The sequence below is a fragment of the Strigops habroptila genome, chromosome 6 (genome assembly GCF_004027225.2).
Source record: "Strigops habroptila isolate Jane chromosome 6, bStrHab1.2.pri, whole genome shotgun sequence".
In the NCBI taxonomy this organism is placed as follows: Eukaryota; Metazoa; Chordata; class Aves; order Psittaciformes; family Psittacidae; genus Strigops; species Strigops habroptila.
This window is the reverse complement of record NC_044282.2, coordinates 32,931,915-32,949,519: the sequence shown is the minus strand read 5'-3', so window position 1 is coordinate 32,949,519 and position 17,605 is coordinate 32,931,915. Positions and strand designations below refer to the sequence as shown.

Genomic DNA, 17,605 nt, shown 5'->3' with positions numbered 1-17,605 from the left:
TAAACAGCAATGTTAACGCTTCAGCTGCTCGTGTGTTGTGTAGTGTTTGCATCTGTGGTTTCCATTTATCCCCTTCTGTCTTAGAAAAGAAATAATGTGAAATGCAGAAGCTTCAAAAGAAAAAAGTTGATTGCACCATCCTAATTTGTTTAGTACAGAATTAATATATATTTAATGATTCCTAAAGTCTCTAGAGTTGAGTTACAGACTAATTTCTCTTCTTCTGAAATACAAACTTTTCAAATAACTTGTAGAAGTGGTGGTGTACTGCATTGTGTGATATAGGTAGCAAGTCAGACTTGTTTTAGAGGTATTGACATAGGTAAGAAAGGAATAACGGAATCAACAACAGCAAGTCATTCATTCAGAAATGCATTCTGTATTTTCGGTCAAGCCTGCTCAAGTCCAGCTGTCCTGATTCTCAAGATGTCGGAGTGAAGGTCAATGGATCAAACCTCCGGCTCAAAGCAGGACCAACTTGAAAGTTAGATCAGGTTATTAGTAGCCTGGTCCAGCTGTGTTTTGAAAGTCTCCAAGGGTGGGGATTATTCCACAAATCCTCTGGGAAACTTGTTCCAGTATCGCAAGAAATAAATTGGGAAAAGCAGTATTTTAAAATATGTTTGTGTGTGGCATTCACATTGCAGCAGTTCTTTTAAGATGCCTATTTATAGTAATCACAGATGTTAAAAAAGTTAGAACAAAAAATTCATCAGCGAAATCTTCAGCTGTTTATTCTTATAGACAGACTGAACTGTACTTCTGAGAAGAGGCGCTTCTGAATGCTGAAGCCGCTCAATTTGTATGAATGTGAATGAGCATTTGGCTCCTCGTTTTCACCAGGAATTATTTCTGCACATTCATTTTAAGCAGTGTTTGTGTGTATAAGAACAACAAAAAATCTTCTTTTTTCCGCCCTCCTCTTGTAGGCAAGTATTTCCAAATGGGCTTCCTGAAGAATACTCTCTAGTGGCTACGTTCCGTCTACGGCGAAATACCAAGAAGGAGCGTTGGTATATATGGCAAGTTTTAAATCAGTATGACACACCTGAGGTTAGAGTCATCTTTGATTTATTTTTTTCATTAAGTTTCTTTTTTGTTCCCATATAAAATGGCAAATATAACTTAGTGGCTGTTTCACCATTGGTTTTAGCTACAATTTATGTGGAATAGACAGACTGCTCTGAAACAATTGATCATTTATTATAGGAATGACAAAAAATATAACAAAATGCATTAAGACTGCAAACTAAGGGTGATAGACATGTTATGATTTATAGCTGATATTTATTTACAAAGTTAAATAGAAGAATGCTTCAAAACATAATTCTTGCCCAGTCTATATAGTTGGAAGTATTTTTATTATGCAGAGTTGATATATGTGTTTAATTCTTATACTCAACGTTTAAATGACCACTTCTTTTCTTTTCTCTTCAGATCTCTCTCCTTCTGGATGGTACAAAAAAGGTTGTGGAGTATATGACCAAATCTGCTCAGGGAAATATACTGCACTACACTTTTAAGAGTCGAGAAATTTATCCATTGTTTGATCGGCAGTGGCATAAGCTTGGTATTAGCGTGCAGTCAGGGATCATTTCCCTCTATTTGGATTGTAATTTAATTGAGAGAAAGCAGACTGATGAAAAATTCACCATTGACTTGCAGGGAAGGACTCTGATTGCTTCTCGTGCTGCAGATGATAAGCCTGTAGATGTGAGTAGTGAAAGGAAAACCAGATAACTTGAAATCATGTTTTAGCCACGCTTCTGTTAACACAATCGTAAAGAATTATATAGATTAAAGATTCAAAATTGGCTATTAATTTTGAGTGTGTATTCCTAATTTAAAGTCCTTAAGTCTTTTTCTTTAAACAATATTCAGTGTTGTAGCATCTGCTAAAGCAAACTGTCTGTACCAAAGTGACTAAAAAACTCAGTCCTGGTTTCAGAAGTCTGTGTTTCTGTATTTGCTTTGGAGTAAGAGCCACGTAGTTACTGTAGACATATTAGTCTGTAGACATTTAGAGATAATTTCCAGTGGTACTTCTTTTTTCTTTTAATTTTTATGAGATTATTTATAAGTTTGTGTCAGTCATCTGTTAGACTTACTTTCTCTTTGGTAAAGGGGAGACACAAAAATAGTAAGGATTACCTCTCTATCAAGATTGTATCACATTCCAGGGTAATTCAGCTATGCAGAAATAGGGGCACATTGTTCATAGTTGTCACTCCCTCCTCGTAATGGGAGGGATTAGGAAGTGGCTGGAGGTGTGCTTCTTGCAGCCATTGGTACAAGAACTGCCCAAGGCAACTCCATAATATTCTGGGTGGTGGTGTGTCCCAGAGATGCTCTCCTCTGTTTCCTTGTGCAGAGAGCTCACAGCAAGTAATTTGAAAGCTCCAGGAAACATCAGTTTGTTTTAAGTATGCTAACATCCAGTTACCAGGTTGAAAGCGTCTGGCTCGGGGTTTATAGTGACCATATGAAAGTTTCAGCTATATTGTGTACACTGTAGAGTTCCAGATGAAAATAGCACATTGTAACTGCAAGCTAGCATTGTGGGAGAAATCAGTTCTGTGAGGCGTGGAGCACTTTGGCCTGGACTCAGAGCTCCTATTTCATGGGTCCAAGCTCATGCTTTGTTTTACTTCTAAGACTGAGTTCAACGTTATTTGAAATGCATGTATCATCTCCTCATTTCCAAATAACGTGCAGGAGGAGGAGCAGATTTTTTTTATCTTGCGGGGGTTGCATGGCAAGGGCTGGATAATTCTGAGTGGAAATTGCCCATCGGGATTTCCACGTTTGCAGGGAAACATCATGGGCACAAAGCTGATGAAGGCAGCAGAGCAGATCCTGTACCAGTTCACTCTTCTCAAAACCAAGTGTAATGGAGAGAAACAAAGGACTCAAAACAGTTGCAGAAAGAGTCATAGGAGGCCAGGATTATCTAGTTAAAATTAGATGCAGTTCATCTCACCAATCCACCCCAAATCTGTGAAACAATCTTTATGTACAGAATTTGTGATTTTTGCTTGGCAGGTGATTTAGTGGTAGGGTCCAGGCAAAGGTCTTGTCCAAAGTGATAGAAGATGGAAGTGAGATAGAGCTTATCAAACCTTTACTTTAGTTCACTAGAGGAGAAAATTACCTTCCTGAGAAGGCTTGCAGAGGATGTCTAGAGGGCTTAGATGCCTGTGTAGCATAACAAGAGCAGTACAGAGGGATGCAACTTAGTGAAGATAAATTAAATCTAAAATGTGATAGACATCAAAGTAATAGACTGCATAATTTGTCTTTAAGTGAGGAGCTATGTACTTTTTATGGATTTGTCTTTTCCAGCATTTCAGAGATTTGCAGTGTTTCGGAGGGAAGGTTTATTATGCTAAGATAAGAAAATGCATACTGTAACTCATGATTTTTTACATCTCATATGAATCTGTTTTGTATCTCTTAATAGATTGAACTTCACCACTTAGCAGTTTATTGTAATCCAAAACTTGCAACAGAAGATACGTGTTGTGAAATATCTGCAGACCTGGTAAGTTAAAACGCAAATGTTTATACAAAGAAATTGCTTTGTTGTTCCTTACTAAAGAGTTGTAAAGAAATTTCAATAGAAGTGTTAGATTAATTACCTTTTAAAAATTAATCCTGTATCTGGAGTCATGGTACATTGTTTCTTGCTGCCTAACTAAATGGCACAGTGATGGAACTTCAGTAAAAGGCACTAGGTGCTGCTAGTGCGTTTTAAATGCATTTTTTAGCATTGATTGATATCTAATTAGTAACTGAGGAAGTCTCAGAAAATGGGAAACAAATCACTGTGATGACCTGAGGATGTCTTCAAATAACAGAGGCCATTTCTGTAACAGTTGCATCTAGTGAAGCATTACAGATGGTAAACAAAGCCCATGAAAGAGTCTCCATGACTGTGGAAAGGAAGGAAAATATGAAGGTTTTGAGGATGTGTCCCTTATTTCAGTACTCAAATGTGGAGAAATGGGTGTTTTATAGTTGGCAAATGCTTTCTTCTCTATAACACACATGCTGAGATGTGTATATTGTTTAACATAAAGAAAAACACTGGTTTATTTTGAAGGGTTCACTTTTGCCTTTTGTTTTGATGGGCGGAATCAGTGTAAATTGGGAGGCACTAGAACTATAGAAATGCTTGAAGTTGCAGGTGTGATTGTTCTGCTGAATCAAGCCCATTTAGAGAGGGGGAAAAAAAACAAAACCAAACCCCTTAAACAAAAACCCACAACCAAAACATCCAAAAGAAAATATGGTAAAATATTAGTCTGCTAGTTATGAGTAGTCTGTAAGAGCAGGCTCCTCTGAGGTAGTAGGTAGTACCATCACCAGCCAGCCTGCAGTCAGCAAAAAAACCCAAACAGAGCATGCCAAAGGACTAAGTGATTCCATCTACAAAGACAAGACAGAAAAGGGCACCTGGAATGGAGGGATAAAACTGCTCAAGAACAGAGGAGCAGAAGGCTTCATGGGAGCTGACAACTGATAGGTGCTCAGAAGCATGGAGGAGGCTGGATCGAATTTATCAAGAGAAATTTTATTTTAAAGAATACTTTATTGTTCAAATATATTTCAAAATATATTCCTGATTATAAGTGCGGGGTTTCTTTTGAATGTATAACCTCATGGATAGGTGAAATGATGGATTTTGTTCTGTAGGTTCCACTTTGTGTGTCAAAATCCAATTTTACAATACATAACTGCTAATTTAGTTAGCAGTTTTGACAAAGTAGCAAAAACTAAAACCAAAACAAGCCCTTACTATATATGAACACAAAAAGATTGATAAGTTTTGTTAATAGCATTTTAAACATTCGTTCAGCTATGTAGCTAAGAGTACCATCGGCTTCATTTTTATGTCTTCTGTTGAAGAGGTAAAAAAGGGGGGACTGATTGTTAATGACTTTCATATTGAAACCACCATTACATATTCCGATTTATTTTTTCATTACTTCCTTACCCATTGTAAGGGCTACATTTTCAGTAATTTAAAGGAAAGAATTTATCCTTGAATACAAATTTCTACACTAAGATGTAAATCCTGTTGGAATTTCTTTGACAGAAGGTTCACAGGAGACCTCATTACATCTTGAGAGTTTCTGAAGTTTATCAGGTTCTGTTGGCTTGTCCTGTAGTATATCATCAGGTTGGCTCAGCTCTGAGTCACAGACAGGTGAATACTGGCTTCAGGGCTTTTTGTTTGTTTCCGAACTGTGCATGCCTGAAGTATTTCGTTATGAAAAAATTACAGAATTTTCCCTCACACTCACTCTGCCATTTTGGGGCAGGGGGTGGAGGACAGGATGAGACTGAGAAGTACGGTCTGGTTTTTTTCCTACAGGGATTTTCTGCTTCACTGCTTCTAATTTTGGGAGACTTTATTCTCCCAGAGACTGTCCAGGCAATTTTGGAAGAAAGAAGGTAGGATAGTCAGGTTAGTTTTACCTTGCATTAATTTTAGTACAGAAGAATCACCATGTCTAGACTTTATTTTACTACAGCTTTTTCCTCTGTTTGGCAATGGTTGCGGCTTCTCTGTAATATGGTGTGTACAGGAGTATAAAACCAGAAAGTAACTTAAAAATAGAGCTCAGATGGTATCTGTTTATTAACCAAAGTGCACAAAAAAATCAAAAATCTTTTTATTTTAGTGCTCACATGAGGAGAGGCTACTTGCTACAACTTCATCACCAGTGACTGTTCATGGCAGCAAAATATACATGCTTCCAGAAACACAGCAGGAATCAAGAGAGAGATGCCACTGCTTTCCAGATAAAGTAAGAGCAAATATTTATTTCTAAATAAAGTTTTCCTATTGCTTTTTAGTGCATCATGCTGTTTAATCCTGCTAGGTATTAAAAAAAAACCCCCAAAAAACCCAGCAAAACTTTGATTTTATTAGTATTTTTCATAGCTAAAAAAAAAAAAAATAAAAAAATTTACTGGTTTGCAGGGTTGTAATGTACTTACATTGTATTTCCCAGTTAAGAAACAGTACGTTGTAGACTTAGTTAGTGTCTGTAACATTTACTTGTATGAATATACACCCAAAAAAAGATCACAGTAAAAATGAGAATTATATTCAGACACTGTATTTAGCATAAATGTTTTTGCTTGAGAATAAATTATTTTCTACATAATGCTTTTTTCTAAGATCCTTCTCCTGAGCTGTATTTATTCTGAGTCATTTGCTTCGTTAGGCTTTTGTCATAAAGACAGGGAAACCAAACCAAATTTTGGATCTGCTTCTTTGTTGATTTTATTTTTTTTTATTTTTTTTTTTCTCCTTTTCAAATCAGGGAGAAGCAGGATTGCCAGGAGTAGCTGGTTTGCCAGGCCACAAAGGAGATAGAGGTGAAAAGGTAAAATATCAGTTGAATTCTCTCTTTCAAGTCTTCATCTTTCGCTTATCTTTCTTAAATAGAAACTACAGATTTTGTTATTCCCTAAAAGAATCTCCATGTACACAGGTTAAATTCTGTATCAGTCAATCCCTGGTTCTGCAGATCGGCTTCTTGTTGGGTAGCCTACAGCTGTCTCCCTTTGGGATCCCCTCATCAACTCCATGGAACACAGTTTACCTGCTTGGGAAGCACATGCCTACCCAACCCTGTTAGTATGTCCTATTGTCCTTTCTCCTTATGCAAAACCAGAGAAGTCATGTATGTCATCTGTGACAAGAATTTTCCCATATCATGTGTGGACGTCACTGCTGATGGACAGAATCCTGTATAGTGGATTTATCCTTGCAGTCATTAGTAGGAGGGTATGAATTCACTCATATGACCTCAGCACTGTATATTCTTTGACATGACTCGTAACTGAAGCTTTCTTAATTGTGGAGAGGGACCTGACCTTCAAACTTAAACAGGGGAAGTTTAGGTTAAATATAAGGAAGAAGTTCTTTACAGTGAGGGTGGTGAGGCACTGGAATGGGTTGCCCAAGGAAGTTGTGAATACTGCATCTCTGTCAGTGTTCAAGGCCAGGTTGGACAGAGCCTTGAGCAACATGGTCTAGTGTGGGGCAGGGAGTTGGAACTAGATGATCTTAAGGTCCTTTCCAATCCAAACCATTCTATGATTCTATAAAAAAGAAAAATTTGGGGCAAAATACAGCTGGCTGTCAGTGATGACAGTCAGGAATTGCCAGGGTACTTGGTAGACTAAAATCCTACAATGGGCAGAAGGGAACTCTCCATGCTTATGGAGCTGAGAATTTATTGGTAGTTCTACTTCATGTTTTAACCATCTAATAGTCTGAGTTACCAAATTAACAAGGAAAAACATCATTAGTAATACAGTTTAATTTGTTTTCTTTAAAAAATATTGTCTCGCTTATATACCTCTTTTCATTATTCATTTCAGCCTTAAGGATAGCAGCTTAAGTCCTCCTTAAGAAGGAGTGGAGAGGTTGGTTGTGTGTCCTCGGCATTCTGAGATGCTCAGAGGGTTAGGGGGTGTTACCTGTCCTCAGTGGGGTCACCCCAGAGCTGAAGCTGGAGCAGGGGAGGCAGCAGTCACTGATCCCAACACAGGGGTTAAACCAGTGACGCCCAGCTCGGGCCACACTAAATCTGTGCCTCAGTACTGCCAGGTCAGCACCCAGCTGGGGGCTTCTACTGGGCGTAACAGGGATGTTACTTCCTGGGCTATGTACTCCCTGCTTCTCCCCCAGTGCCAGGGAAGCCGTGGAGTGGTGCCACCTTTGGGATGAGTTTTCTTTCTCACACTTGGCAAACTCTCTGAGTTGAATTTATTGTATTCATCAATTAAAAGTTCCTAATGATTTTTTTTTTTTCCCCTCATGTCTGAATACTTCTGTCACCATTTTATAATCATGAAAACTGATTGCCTATCTGCATATCTAATTTTTTTAAATTTTAGCTGACGTAATTTCTTACAGGGACTGCCTCTGACATTAATTGTAGAGATGACAGATCTCATATAAAGGATGAATTCTCTACATTACCTCTGTCACCTTCCACTTTATCACTTTTGGAAACGTTGCCAGTACACTGTCTGCTGGGAATGACTCTCTTCAGAGTGTGCTGTTGCTTCTTTCTTGATAATGCTACACGTTTCTTTTACCTGGACATTTCTGATGCTGTTGGCACACATAACTATGCAGAGATGAAAACTGGGAAAACTAACTTACTTAATCAAATCTTACAAAACCAAAACTGATTTTGGTTAAGAAGTGTTTTGACAACTGACGTATGTCACTCATCTGATCTGAACTAATATGTCCCCATTGTAGACGAGCAATGTTGTAATGCAATACTCTAGCAGTGTCTGCTCTAGGCCCTGTTAATGTGATTTGTTCTGTTTTATTAAGTGCATTTGGTTTCATCTTAGTATTAAAATCATCATCTGTACTTGCTTAGTACAGAATGCAGCTGAGAATATTTTTCTCCTCCCAAAATTCCTTGTAGATGTTGTTTTCTAGATTAAATATTGTGTTGAGTTAGTCCCACTCCATATCACAATATAAATATATTTTAAACAGATTTGCAATTTAAGAGACAAAATAATGTTTTTAAATAAAATACTTTCTTCATTTTTTGGGGGAGTTAAATGAGAAAGGACCGTGATTTCTTAAATAATTATCACTGTCATTCTCTCCATCACCACATTTGGCTTTAGGCTGTCTCTGCTGAACAGGGCTAATAGCAATGTGTGGTACAGGAATCAAGGTACTGTGTATTTTGTCTGCTGCTAGCATATCATTTCTAGGACAGGTGTGTTGAATAAAGGCTGCATGGTGCAAGGAGTTAAAGGTCAAGTGCTTTTGAAACTCCCTGAATAGTTAATGTAAAAAAAATGGTCACAAGTGTAATACTGCAGGTGGTCTCAGATGTGCAAAATTGGTTCCACTTCAGCGAAAAGACTGATTGGCATCATTGGAAAGAAGCATGTTTGCTCTCTGCAATCTCTTTTTTAAGAATTTAGCTTGGCTTTCTGGAAAGTTGACAGAAGCAATTTTCATTTTTTCTAAATTTTTTTTTTTTTCCCAGCCTGCTGAATTTCCACGCTGTCTGCTTATGAGTTTACCAAAATAAGCATTGTGAAACATGTACAAGCTACCCTATTGCTTGCAAGAAATCACCTCCTGGAAAATGTACTATGTGTTAAATATTTTATTCAATAGGTATCTTATACTCAGTTGAAAAGGATTTTCATTGGTACCCTTGGTAGAAAATCCTAACAGTAGGCTTAAAGCTCATGGTACTACCTTTGAATATTGTTACACTGAGTGTGCTTTATAACCTATAAATGCCAGCATTGAACTGCTAGTGTTCACCAGCTTATGAGTTTGTTCTTCTGGCAGCATGTATTTCTGTTTGCTTTGGTAGTTCTAAACTAATGTGATTCTTTATTCCCATTCTTGCTAATTTATTTACATAAACTTAAAAAGCTCAAATGCAGTGTGTGTTGGGAGTTAGAATACTCTTGTTCAGGCATAAAATAGATTTATTAAGGGGTAGATGTAGGCCTGATGGTCAGGAATCCTGGTTTTTTCATCTCATCTCTATACTTTTGACATCTACCATGTAAGATAGAGAAAGGGATGCTTTTTCACTTTCATGAAGGACTTTGAGATCTGAACAAGCAAAGGAAAATGCCATGAAACAAAACAAAACCAAAAAAAGCCAAAAAACAAAACCCCCCAAAACCAAACAAAACTATTTTTTTAAATTTTATTCTGTCATGCTGCCTGTGTGAATACTGTTACAGGTTGTACAACCTACAATATATGATCTCTAAACTCATTGGATAAAAGCATGAGAAACTAGAAACTTCCAGACTGTGGCTATTAAAATCACAATTACAAGACAGAAACATAATTTCATGATCTAATTTGCAGTGGGAAATAATTGTCTTCAAAAGTCTATCTGCAGTTAGTGGAAGTGTAAACATACCTTGGTTAATTGGGTAGTAAGTCACATATGCTAAAGGCTTCCTGGCATGTAGCAGGCTGTGTAATTTTAGACTACACAATATACAAAAATACACTGCTGAATGTAACAAAGTGGTTCTGGTCTATTAAAATACTGGCAAGTGGTGTAAGGGAACAGAGCGTGCAGAGATAAGAGAGTCACTCTGTGGGCGACTAGATAAGGTAACCAGGGGCCAGTCGTGCTACTTTATCTCTCGTAATGCCAGTGGGTTCAGGCTCTTTGCACACACACAGGAATTTCTTCTACTTTTGTGTTAGAGCTAAGGACCATTCCAATGTTTGAATAAAAAGAACATAGGAGATGGCTCATAGGCTTGTTTAGAACACTGTTGTGTCTGAGTGGTTTAGACTTATGGCTGGAATAGTACTCTGCAACCAGGAGTCATTCATTTTGATTGATTTACTTAGCTCATGTGTTATAAACAAAGGAGTTTTGAGCCAGGCTGTGCACATGCAGTCATTTCATGATGGTTTCTGTGAATAGTTGCCAAGAAATTAAAATTAGGGGAAAGGAAGGTAGATAAGTGTTATGGTAGGCCAAGAAGCAATGACCATAGTATTCGGGTATGACAGTGTACTTCAAAATTATGCTGACAGTCATTAGGATACATCCTTCTACTTTAAAACAAAATGAGGAAACCTAACCTGTAGTAGCACTTTGAGAGTTTGGGGGGGTTTGTTGGGTTTTAGTGTGGATTTTCTCCCTCCCTCCCTCCCCCAGGCTGCTGTGATGCAGTTCACCTGTGCAGTTCCTCATGTTCCTCTTGTGAACTCTGAAACAACTTTAGATCCCATGACCACAAGTGCACTCGCAGGCATCAGTGGTCCAGGCAAGCGGGGGTACAGGCTGGGAGTGCTCATAGGCTGCAAAGGGCACAGAACATGAACATTCCGTGGCCTAGACAAAGCCTTTCTGCTACACTGTAAAGCATCTCCTGTCCTATATGTAACAGAAGAAAAAGTCACTGCAGCACCATGTGTGTATCCTATTTGGGAAGATTGTGAGAAAGTGAAATTTGTTGCTGCAGAGTGGGTTTATTGACTAAGTGGTGAACTTTGCATAATACCAAGAAGTTTTTGTATATGCTGAATATCAGAACTATGGGTTTCCAGGATCCTGCTATTTAAAAAGTTATGCACTTTATGGGTTTAGAGGTCTTGGGCACTAATTCCTCAGCAGGGGCTTTTGGATTTGCACTTTTAGAGTTGGGTTCCAAACCTAGGTTTACAACCTATTTTTGGTACCAATTATTTGTGTAAATGTGACTCTTCTCCATGCAACCTTTTCTCTCGAAGACCAATTTGATAGTTAATTCTTTCCAAACCAATGACTTTTTGTTCGTAAAGAATTGGATTACTCCAAAAAAGGTTGTGGCATTTTCTGTTTGCTGGAGAATGTTCTCTTCTTGGTACAAGTAGACAAACCTAATGTTTTGTTTTTAAAGTAAGACTATAGTGTCGTTTCAGTGCTTTCATTATATTCCTCTAATGTCCACACGATTTTTATTTTAAACTTCGTAACCCTTATACTTGACATTATTAAGCAAAAATTCTGTGTTTGATCTTTTCTTCAGTATTTTTTAAGACTCATGGTCCAGTTTGCAGCTGCTGGGATCTTCCATACCTCTCCAGATCAGTCGGTCATTTGTCTCTTAAAACTGAAATTTTCTTACAGATTGCTTACGTTTGGTTTCTCTGAGGGGGTAAAAGGGAGGGAGAGAGGAACTGAGTTTAAAGAATGTCTTGTAAAAATTACTTTTAGATAAAACAAGCCTGTATTATATGTTGAGCTTTCTCAGTGTAGAACACACTCAACCCAGTGAAAATGGACCCACTTGGCTTCACTCTGCTGTCACAGTGAATTCCCTTAAAATCGGCAGACCTGCTTTTTATAGAAATGTGCATGTGCGAGTATTTGTCACATGAGGGCCTTAATTGACATTATAGGTGGTTTAAATGTATTTATTTTATCTGATTTTATTATTACATATAAGGCATCCTCCTCCACAGTGGTTACATTGCTAAGCATGACAAAAACAAGGTAGCAGAGTAGAATATGCTTTTCTGTTGCATCAGATATGACCTGAATAGTTGTTAACCTCAGAAGACTTTAGAACTTCTAACTGAATGATTTGTTTTGCAGGGTGAAATGGGCGCGAAAGGACAGGATGGTGTTGCTGGCCTTCCTGGCGAAAAGGTACGTTCGCGTATATTGGTATGTAATTTGAGTCATGGGAAGTGTTCATTATGTCAGTGGCTTATCTGTAGTTGTGTATAGCAACAGGGGGATAGAGCACTTCTGTTAGAAAATGCTGTTCTCTCACCTGCACTGCCATGGTTTTGTAACACTCTGAAAAAGCTGCTCAGACCAATAATATTGTCTGCAGATGTCCTTGTTTTTTGTTGGGTTTTTTTGTTTGTTCATTTGTTTTCAGGAAAGGATGGGAGGAGGGGGTATCTAGAACCAAAGTAAGCTACTTGTTCCGGTGTGCAGTTTGTGGTCTGTAAGCCTAGAAAGGGCTCTTATGCTCTTAACAGCCCACTTGGTAGAGCTTGGAGATAAACACCATTGAACTCTAAGCAAAGATATGAGAATAGCCATGGCTATGAAAGCATGTGTATTCAATACCTGTGTATTCAAGATTATAAGTTTCACATCCTTTTGGAATGTAGTGTTTGAATTGAGGCAGTTGTACAGGTTTATTGAGTTCAGAGTTAGTTAGCTGTAGTAGAGGAGGTCTACTAGCCTAATACCAACCATCTTCTATATAACAGCCTTCATAAAACTGAGGAAACAGCATGTTGCTGGAGTTTCTAATCATTTGACCTCTTGTGATTTTTCTTCTGTTCCGTAGTAACAGTTGAAATAATACTAGATTTTCTGTTTGTCCATGGAAGTCAGTTGATACATAAATGGATGAAACTTTCCAGATTCCTGTGTTAGTGCTCATCACTGACTTTTATTTATTTATTTATCTATTTATTTATTTATTCGGTGTTTTTACTGTCATGATTTTAGTCATCCGCCCTCAATTCTGGTTCTTTTTCATTGTGTACTTCAAGTTTCTGCTCTTTCAATGCCATAAGCAAGTATGCCTTTTAAAGGCAGCTGTTGCTGTGAGAGGCTCTGAATTTCAGTATTGCACTTTATTGGTTGACATGCTGCTTTCATGTATATGCAACATTTTAGTAATGGTGAGGGTTTGGTTTATTTTGTAATTACCCAGATTTCTAAATACTGAAGGAAGTAGAGTTTCACTTCAACTTTCACATTTAAAATCTGTAATTAACAGGATATATGAATCTATCTTTTACTTAGTATTTCTGTCTCAAATTGTGTTTTGTTAAAAATGGGAGTTAGACATATTACTAGAGAGTTGATTTAAAATAATGGTATTTGCTGCTGATGTGGTAGAAAAATTGAGAGCAGGCTGCAGAGATGTTCAAATGACTTTGCAATGTTGAGGGACTGAATCATAGAGTGGTATGTAAAACTCAGAGAAAGTAATACTAAAGTGCAGATGAAGAAGAAAAACAAAGCAAATGTTACATATTTCATGTCAGACAGGACTAGCTATTACTGTTCAGGAAAGTAATCTTGGAATTACAGATCAATGAAAATGTATGTTCACTGTTAAGTACTAGTCAAATAAACAGAATTTAGGAATGATTAGGAAGAGAATAGGGAACAAAGCAAAAGCATCTTAATGTCATATAATGAAACCATATTGTGCTGCATCTTGAATGGTGTATAGGGTTCTGGTTTCCATATCTCAAAGGGGATCAAATACTACTGGAAAAGGTTCAGAGGAGGTGACAAGAGTGATCAAGAGCATTGGGCATCTTCCAGTTAAGGTGGACTTCAAGTTGCAAAAAGGCACAACTGATGTGAAATATGTCCTATTCTGTGCTCTGTACAATCATGAATGAACAGAAAAGATTAGTAGGAATCTATTTATTCATTTTACTCTCCTTTTCAGTGTGTGAATTGGGGCATCAGACTTGTCTGATAGCAAGTTCAAAAAGGTTATAAAGGGTTCATTCTTCCTATTACGTGATAACAGTTTGGACAGTCTGCCACAGGGTTTAATCAGTCTGAAAATTTATTAGAAAGTTGATAGAAGAAAGATCCATGGAGTGTGTCAGACAGACACTGCTGCTTGTCTGAAAGTTCTTGAGCTCCAAGACACTGAAGTCTGGGAAACCCGCTGGAGAAGTCTTTTTGGTTGCCCTGTGGTTATACTTTTCTGTAGGCATCTGTCGTTGCTACAACTGTAGTCATATACTTGACTAGAGAAACCTTCGATTTGATCCAGCCAGACAGTTTTTACTTTGTTGTGCTCCCAGATGTGAATTAGTGGAAAGAGTTATTGTAAAGCTTTGTAAATTGAATAAGATTGATCTAGAATGTTTTCCCTTGGCTCTTTCTGTAGCTCCTTCTCTGATGTTACCATTCTTTAAAATTACTAAGCTGAATTGCTTTTCCAGTACAAGTTATTATTACAGTTTCCATGGTTAATAGTGTTTGGGTTTTTTTGCTTAGCGCCTTGCAGATTCACTGTCAGACCAAATCCCAAAGCTTCTGTTAGTTTATGTAAGGCTCAACAGTAAGATCATATTTAATATCAAGGCACTGTACTTTTCCTGACGATCATAACTCTTTTAATTCAGACTACATAAAAGCCATGCCATTGTTGCAAATTTAAAATAAACTACTGTGGAATCTGAAACTGGCAAACCCAAAAGCTGCTTAAAAGAGAAAAAAAAAAAACAAACAGGCAAATTATTTTGGGCAAGCATAGCTGGATGAAGAAACTGAGATCCAGCCACCCAGCTTCTGCTAGCAGAGTTGCCATGTCTATGCAGAGTAGTACAGTGCCATGTGGAATTATTAGCTCCTTTCTGGAGGTAGAATCACTTTGTTTTCCTTGTGTCGTGAATGGTGTTAACATGTTCTGTCTCTCAGTTGATGCATCAAGAGCTGTGTAAACTTTTGTGCATCTGTTATTTTTGTGCTCATTTTTCTGGGAAGTTCTGGATGCTAACAATGTACATAGATTCTGTGACAACTGAATAAAGTGAAAGAGTAAAAATGCACCAAGCACTGTTACATACAAAGGCGTATCCTGCTTTTCAGGAAGTGGAGGTACTGACTGTACTATGCTGGGAGAGCATTCTCAGGAGCTACTGATGTTTGTTTATCCTCTTAAACCCATCAGTACGCATTATCTTTTGTTAGAGATGTTATATTTGTTTGACTGGTATGGCTATTTTTATATTTTTCTGTTCTGTATTTGTCTCAGCTTTGTGCAGATCTGCCCCCTGAGTCACTAGTAGAAATAGGAAAAAGACAAAAGAAACAATACAATTATTTTTTATGTAGATGCAGTTTGAGGCTTCAGAGAGCAGAGGTACTCTTTCTGATCCACCCAAAACCTACCCACGGTAATATTCCATTGTTAATACTTCTTTCCATGGGGAGAGGTTCAGAGAATAAATACATAGCAGATCTTAATCAGGTTGCTGTGAGTAAGCAACGATATCAGCTCATTTGACCTATTTTAGAAGTTTACCTTAGAATGAGATAAACTTGATTATTAGAAGGCCTGTTTCTATAAACTTGATTAGTTCTGTTCCCTGCACTTCTTGTGTCACTCAGCTGACACTTGAATATCTCAAGTCCTTTCCTTCACTTTGCTTCTGGGTCTGTACTGCTGTGACAACGAAGCTCCAGATTAAAAGTTTATTTATGTCCTGGCTAGGTGATGTAGTCCTGCTTGGGGCTGGGTGGTGGGTTTTTGGTTTGTTTGGTTATTTGGTTTGTTGGGGGGTTTTTTTGCTGGTCTATGATGCCTTGGCAGTCAAGATGCACCACTCAGTTGTTTTGACGTATCCCGTTTTAGGGGGTGGATAAACTCTGTGTGCTTAAAAAGTTTGGTGGAGGAGTTCCTGGTTCTGACAGATAGGTTGCCACCATGGCATGTACTTTGATACAAAGTACTAAGCCTCTTGGGCAGTTATGGCTCATGTGTGTTATGATATGGGTCCTGCTAGCTGAAAAGCTCTTAAGCTTCTGAGAATGTGCGGATGGCAGCAAGGCTCAAAGGACTCAAGCTGCTGAAGGTGAGTAATTGGCTCTGTTCTTGGCCAGTCCATATTTGGCTGTTTTCCTATTATGAAAATACTTTCTCTTCCTCAGTCAGTACATTCTGAAAAATAATAACAATGTAGCCAGAGATGTAATTCAAGAAATTCAAAAGACTTACCAAACTAAACTGGTTTTGTTTTTGTGTTCCCCTTTATCCAAACCTCCATAGTGATTGCTTTCTTATGGTTCATTGTATACAGTTCATAGTGGTAAAGATGATGCATCTATGTTTCTTAAACGACATTTTGTGAAATAGTTGTGACACCATTGACTTTTAATACTTGACTTTCAAACAGCTCAGCTTTACTGTTGTGGTTTTTTGCACTAATTTTTCACAATTTAGATTATGAACAGACAAACTAAAGTATTAAATATATCTAGTAAGCTTTTTAAAACAGCTGGTTTTGCACAGTAAACCTGAAGAGGCAGGGTAATATTCAATATGCTGTGCATTTGCTACTGCACTGTATGGGTGCTCCTCCAGTGTATTAATAAACTAAACAGTTTAGATAGACTGAAAGGAGAAAGAAATGCTTATATGAATAAAAACAATGTTTATCACTGCAGAACTTAGATTTATATTAAAAGTCAGACTAGAGGGAAAAAAACCCAGAGTGTACATTTCAGGAGCTCTACCAACTGCATGAGTGCGATTTGTACTTCAGGAGTCATGAATTGGGTTTACATGAAGCTGCAGTAGGTATCTGTAAAAGGGTTGTTCCTTTTGTTCACTGCATGTATTTTGGGGTTATTCAGCCTGGAGAAGGCTCTGGGGAGACCTTATAGCAGCCTTCCAGTACCTACAGGGACCCTATGGGAAATCTGGAGAGGGGCTTTTACAAGAGCGTGTAGTGACAGGTCAAGGGGGAATGGCTTTAAACTAGAAGAGGCTAGATTTAGATTAGACATTAAGAAGAAATTCTTTCCTATGAGGTTAGTGAGGCGCTGGCACAGGGTGCCCAAAGAAGCTGTGGCTGCCCCCATCCCTGGCAGTGTTCAAGGCCAGGTTGGACGGGGCTTCAGGCAACATGGTCTAGTGGAAGGTGTCCCTGCCTGGAGCAGGTGGTTTGGAACTAGATGGTCTTTAAGGTCCCTTCCAAACCAAACCATTCTAGAGTTTGTGGCAAGGGCCCAACAAAGCGTGCATGAACTCACGTATTTTGTAAGCCGGAAGATAGCAGGACTAGAATATATTGTGTTGTTTCTGGTGGTGTTTTTCTCATTTAACTGTATGAGATGGTTATCTTTAAGCTCAGTTTTCTGAAGTCCACTGTCAGTGTTCTGTGTTCACTTTTAACTGACTCTGAAACCCAACATTGATACTTTTATTCTTGTGAAATTCTATTACCCTTTTATAATTAAGATGGTTCTTTTTGTATTTGGTACAGGTAAAGAAATGATTAGTAAAAGGGTTTCCAAAACGAGATATAGATACCATTTGTGGTATGTGTGCCACACCAAAG

General features: G+C 38.0%; 1 protein-coding gene across 8 annotated transcripts in view; it reads left to right on the top strand.

Moving 5' to 3' along the window:
• The window catches only part of COL19A1 (collagen type XIX alpha 1 chain), a 189,847-nt gene that overhangs the window by 32,839 nt on the left and 139,403 nt on the right, over positions 1 to 17,605 (top strand). For all 8 annotated transcript variants that reach the window (XM_030490407.1, XM_030490405.1, XM_030490403.1 and 5 more), the window contains 6 exons: positions 930 to 1,053; positions 1,438 to 1,713; positions 3,461 to 3,541; positions 5,688 to 5,813; positions 6,336 to 6,398; positions 12,138 to 12,191. In XM_030490407.1, coding sequence (XP_030346267.1) covers positions 930 to 1,053; positions 1,438 to 1,713; positions 3,461 to 3,541; positions 5,688 to 5,813; positions 6,336 to 6,398; positions 12,138 to 12,191 — 724 coding nt within the window. The remainder of the gene's footprint in view (positions 1 to 929; positions 1,054 to 1,437; positions 1,714 to 3,460; positions 3,542 to 5,687; positions 5,814 to 6,335; positions 6,399 to 12,137; positions 12,192 to 17,605) is intronic.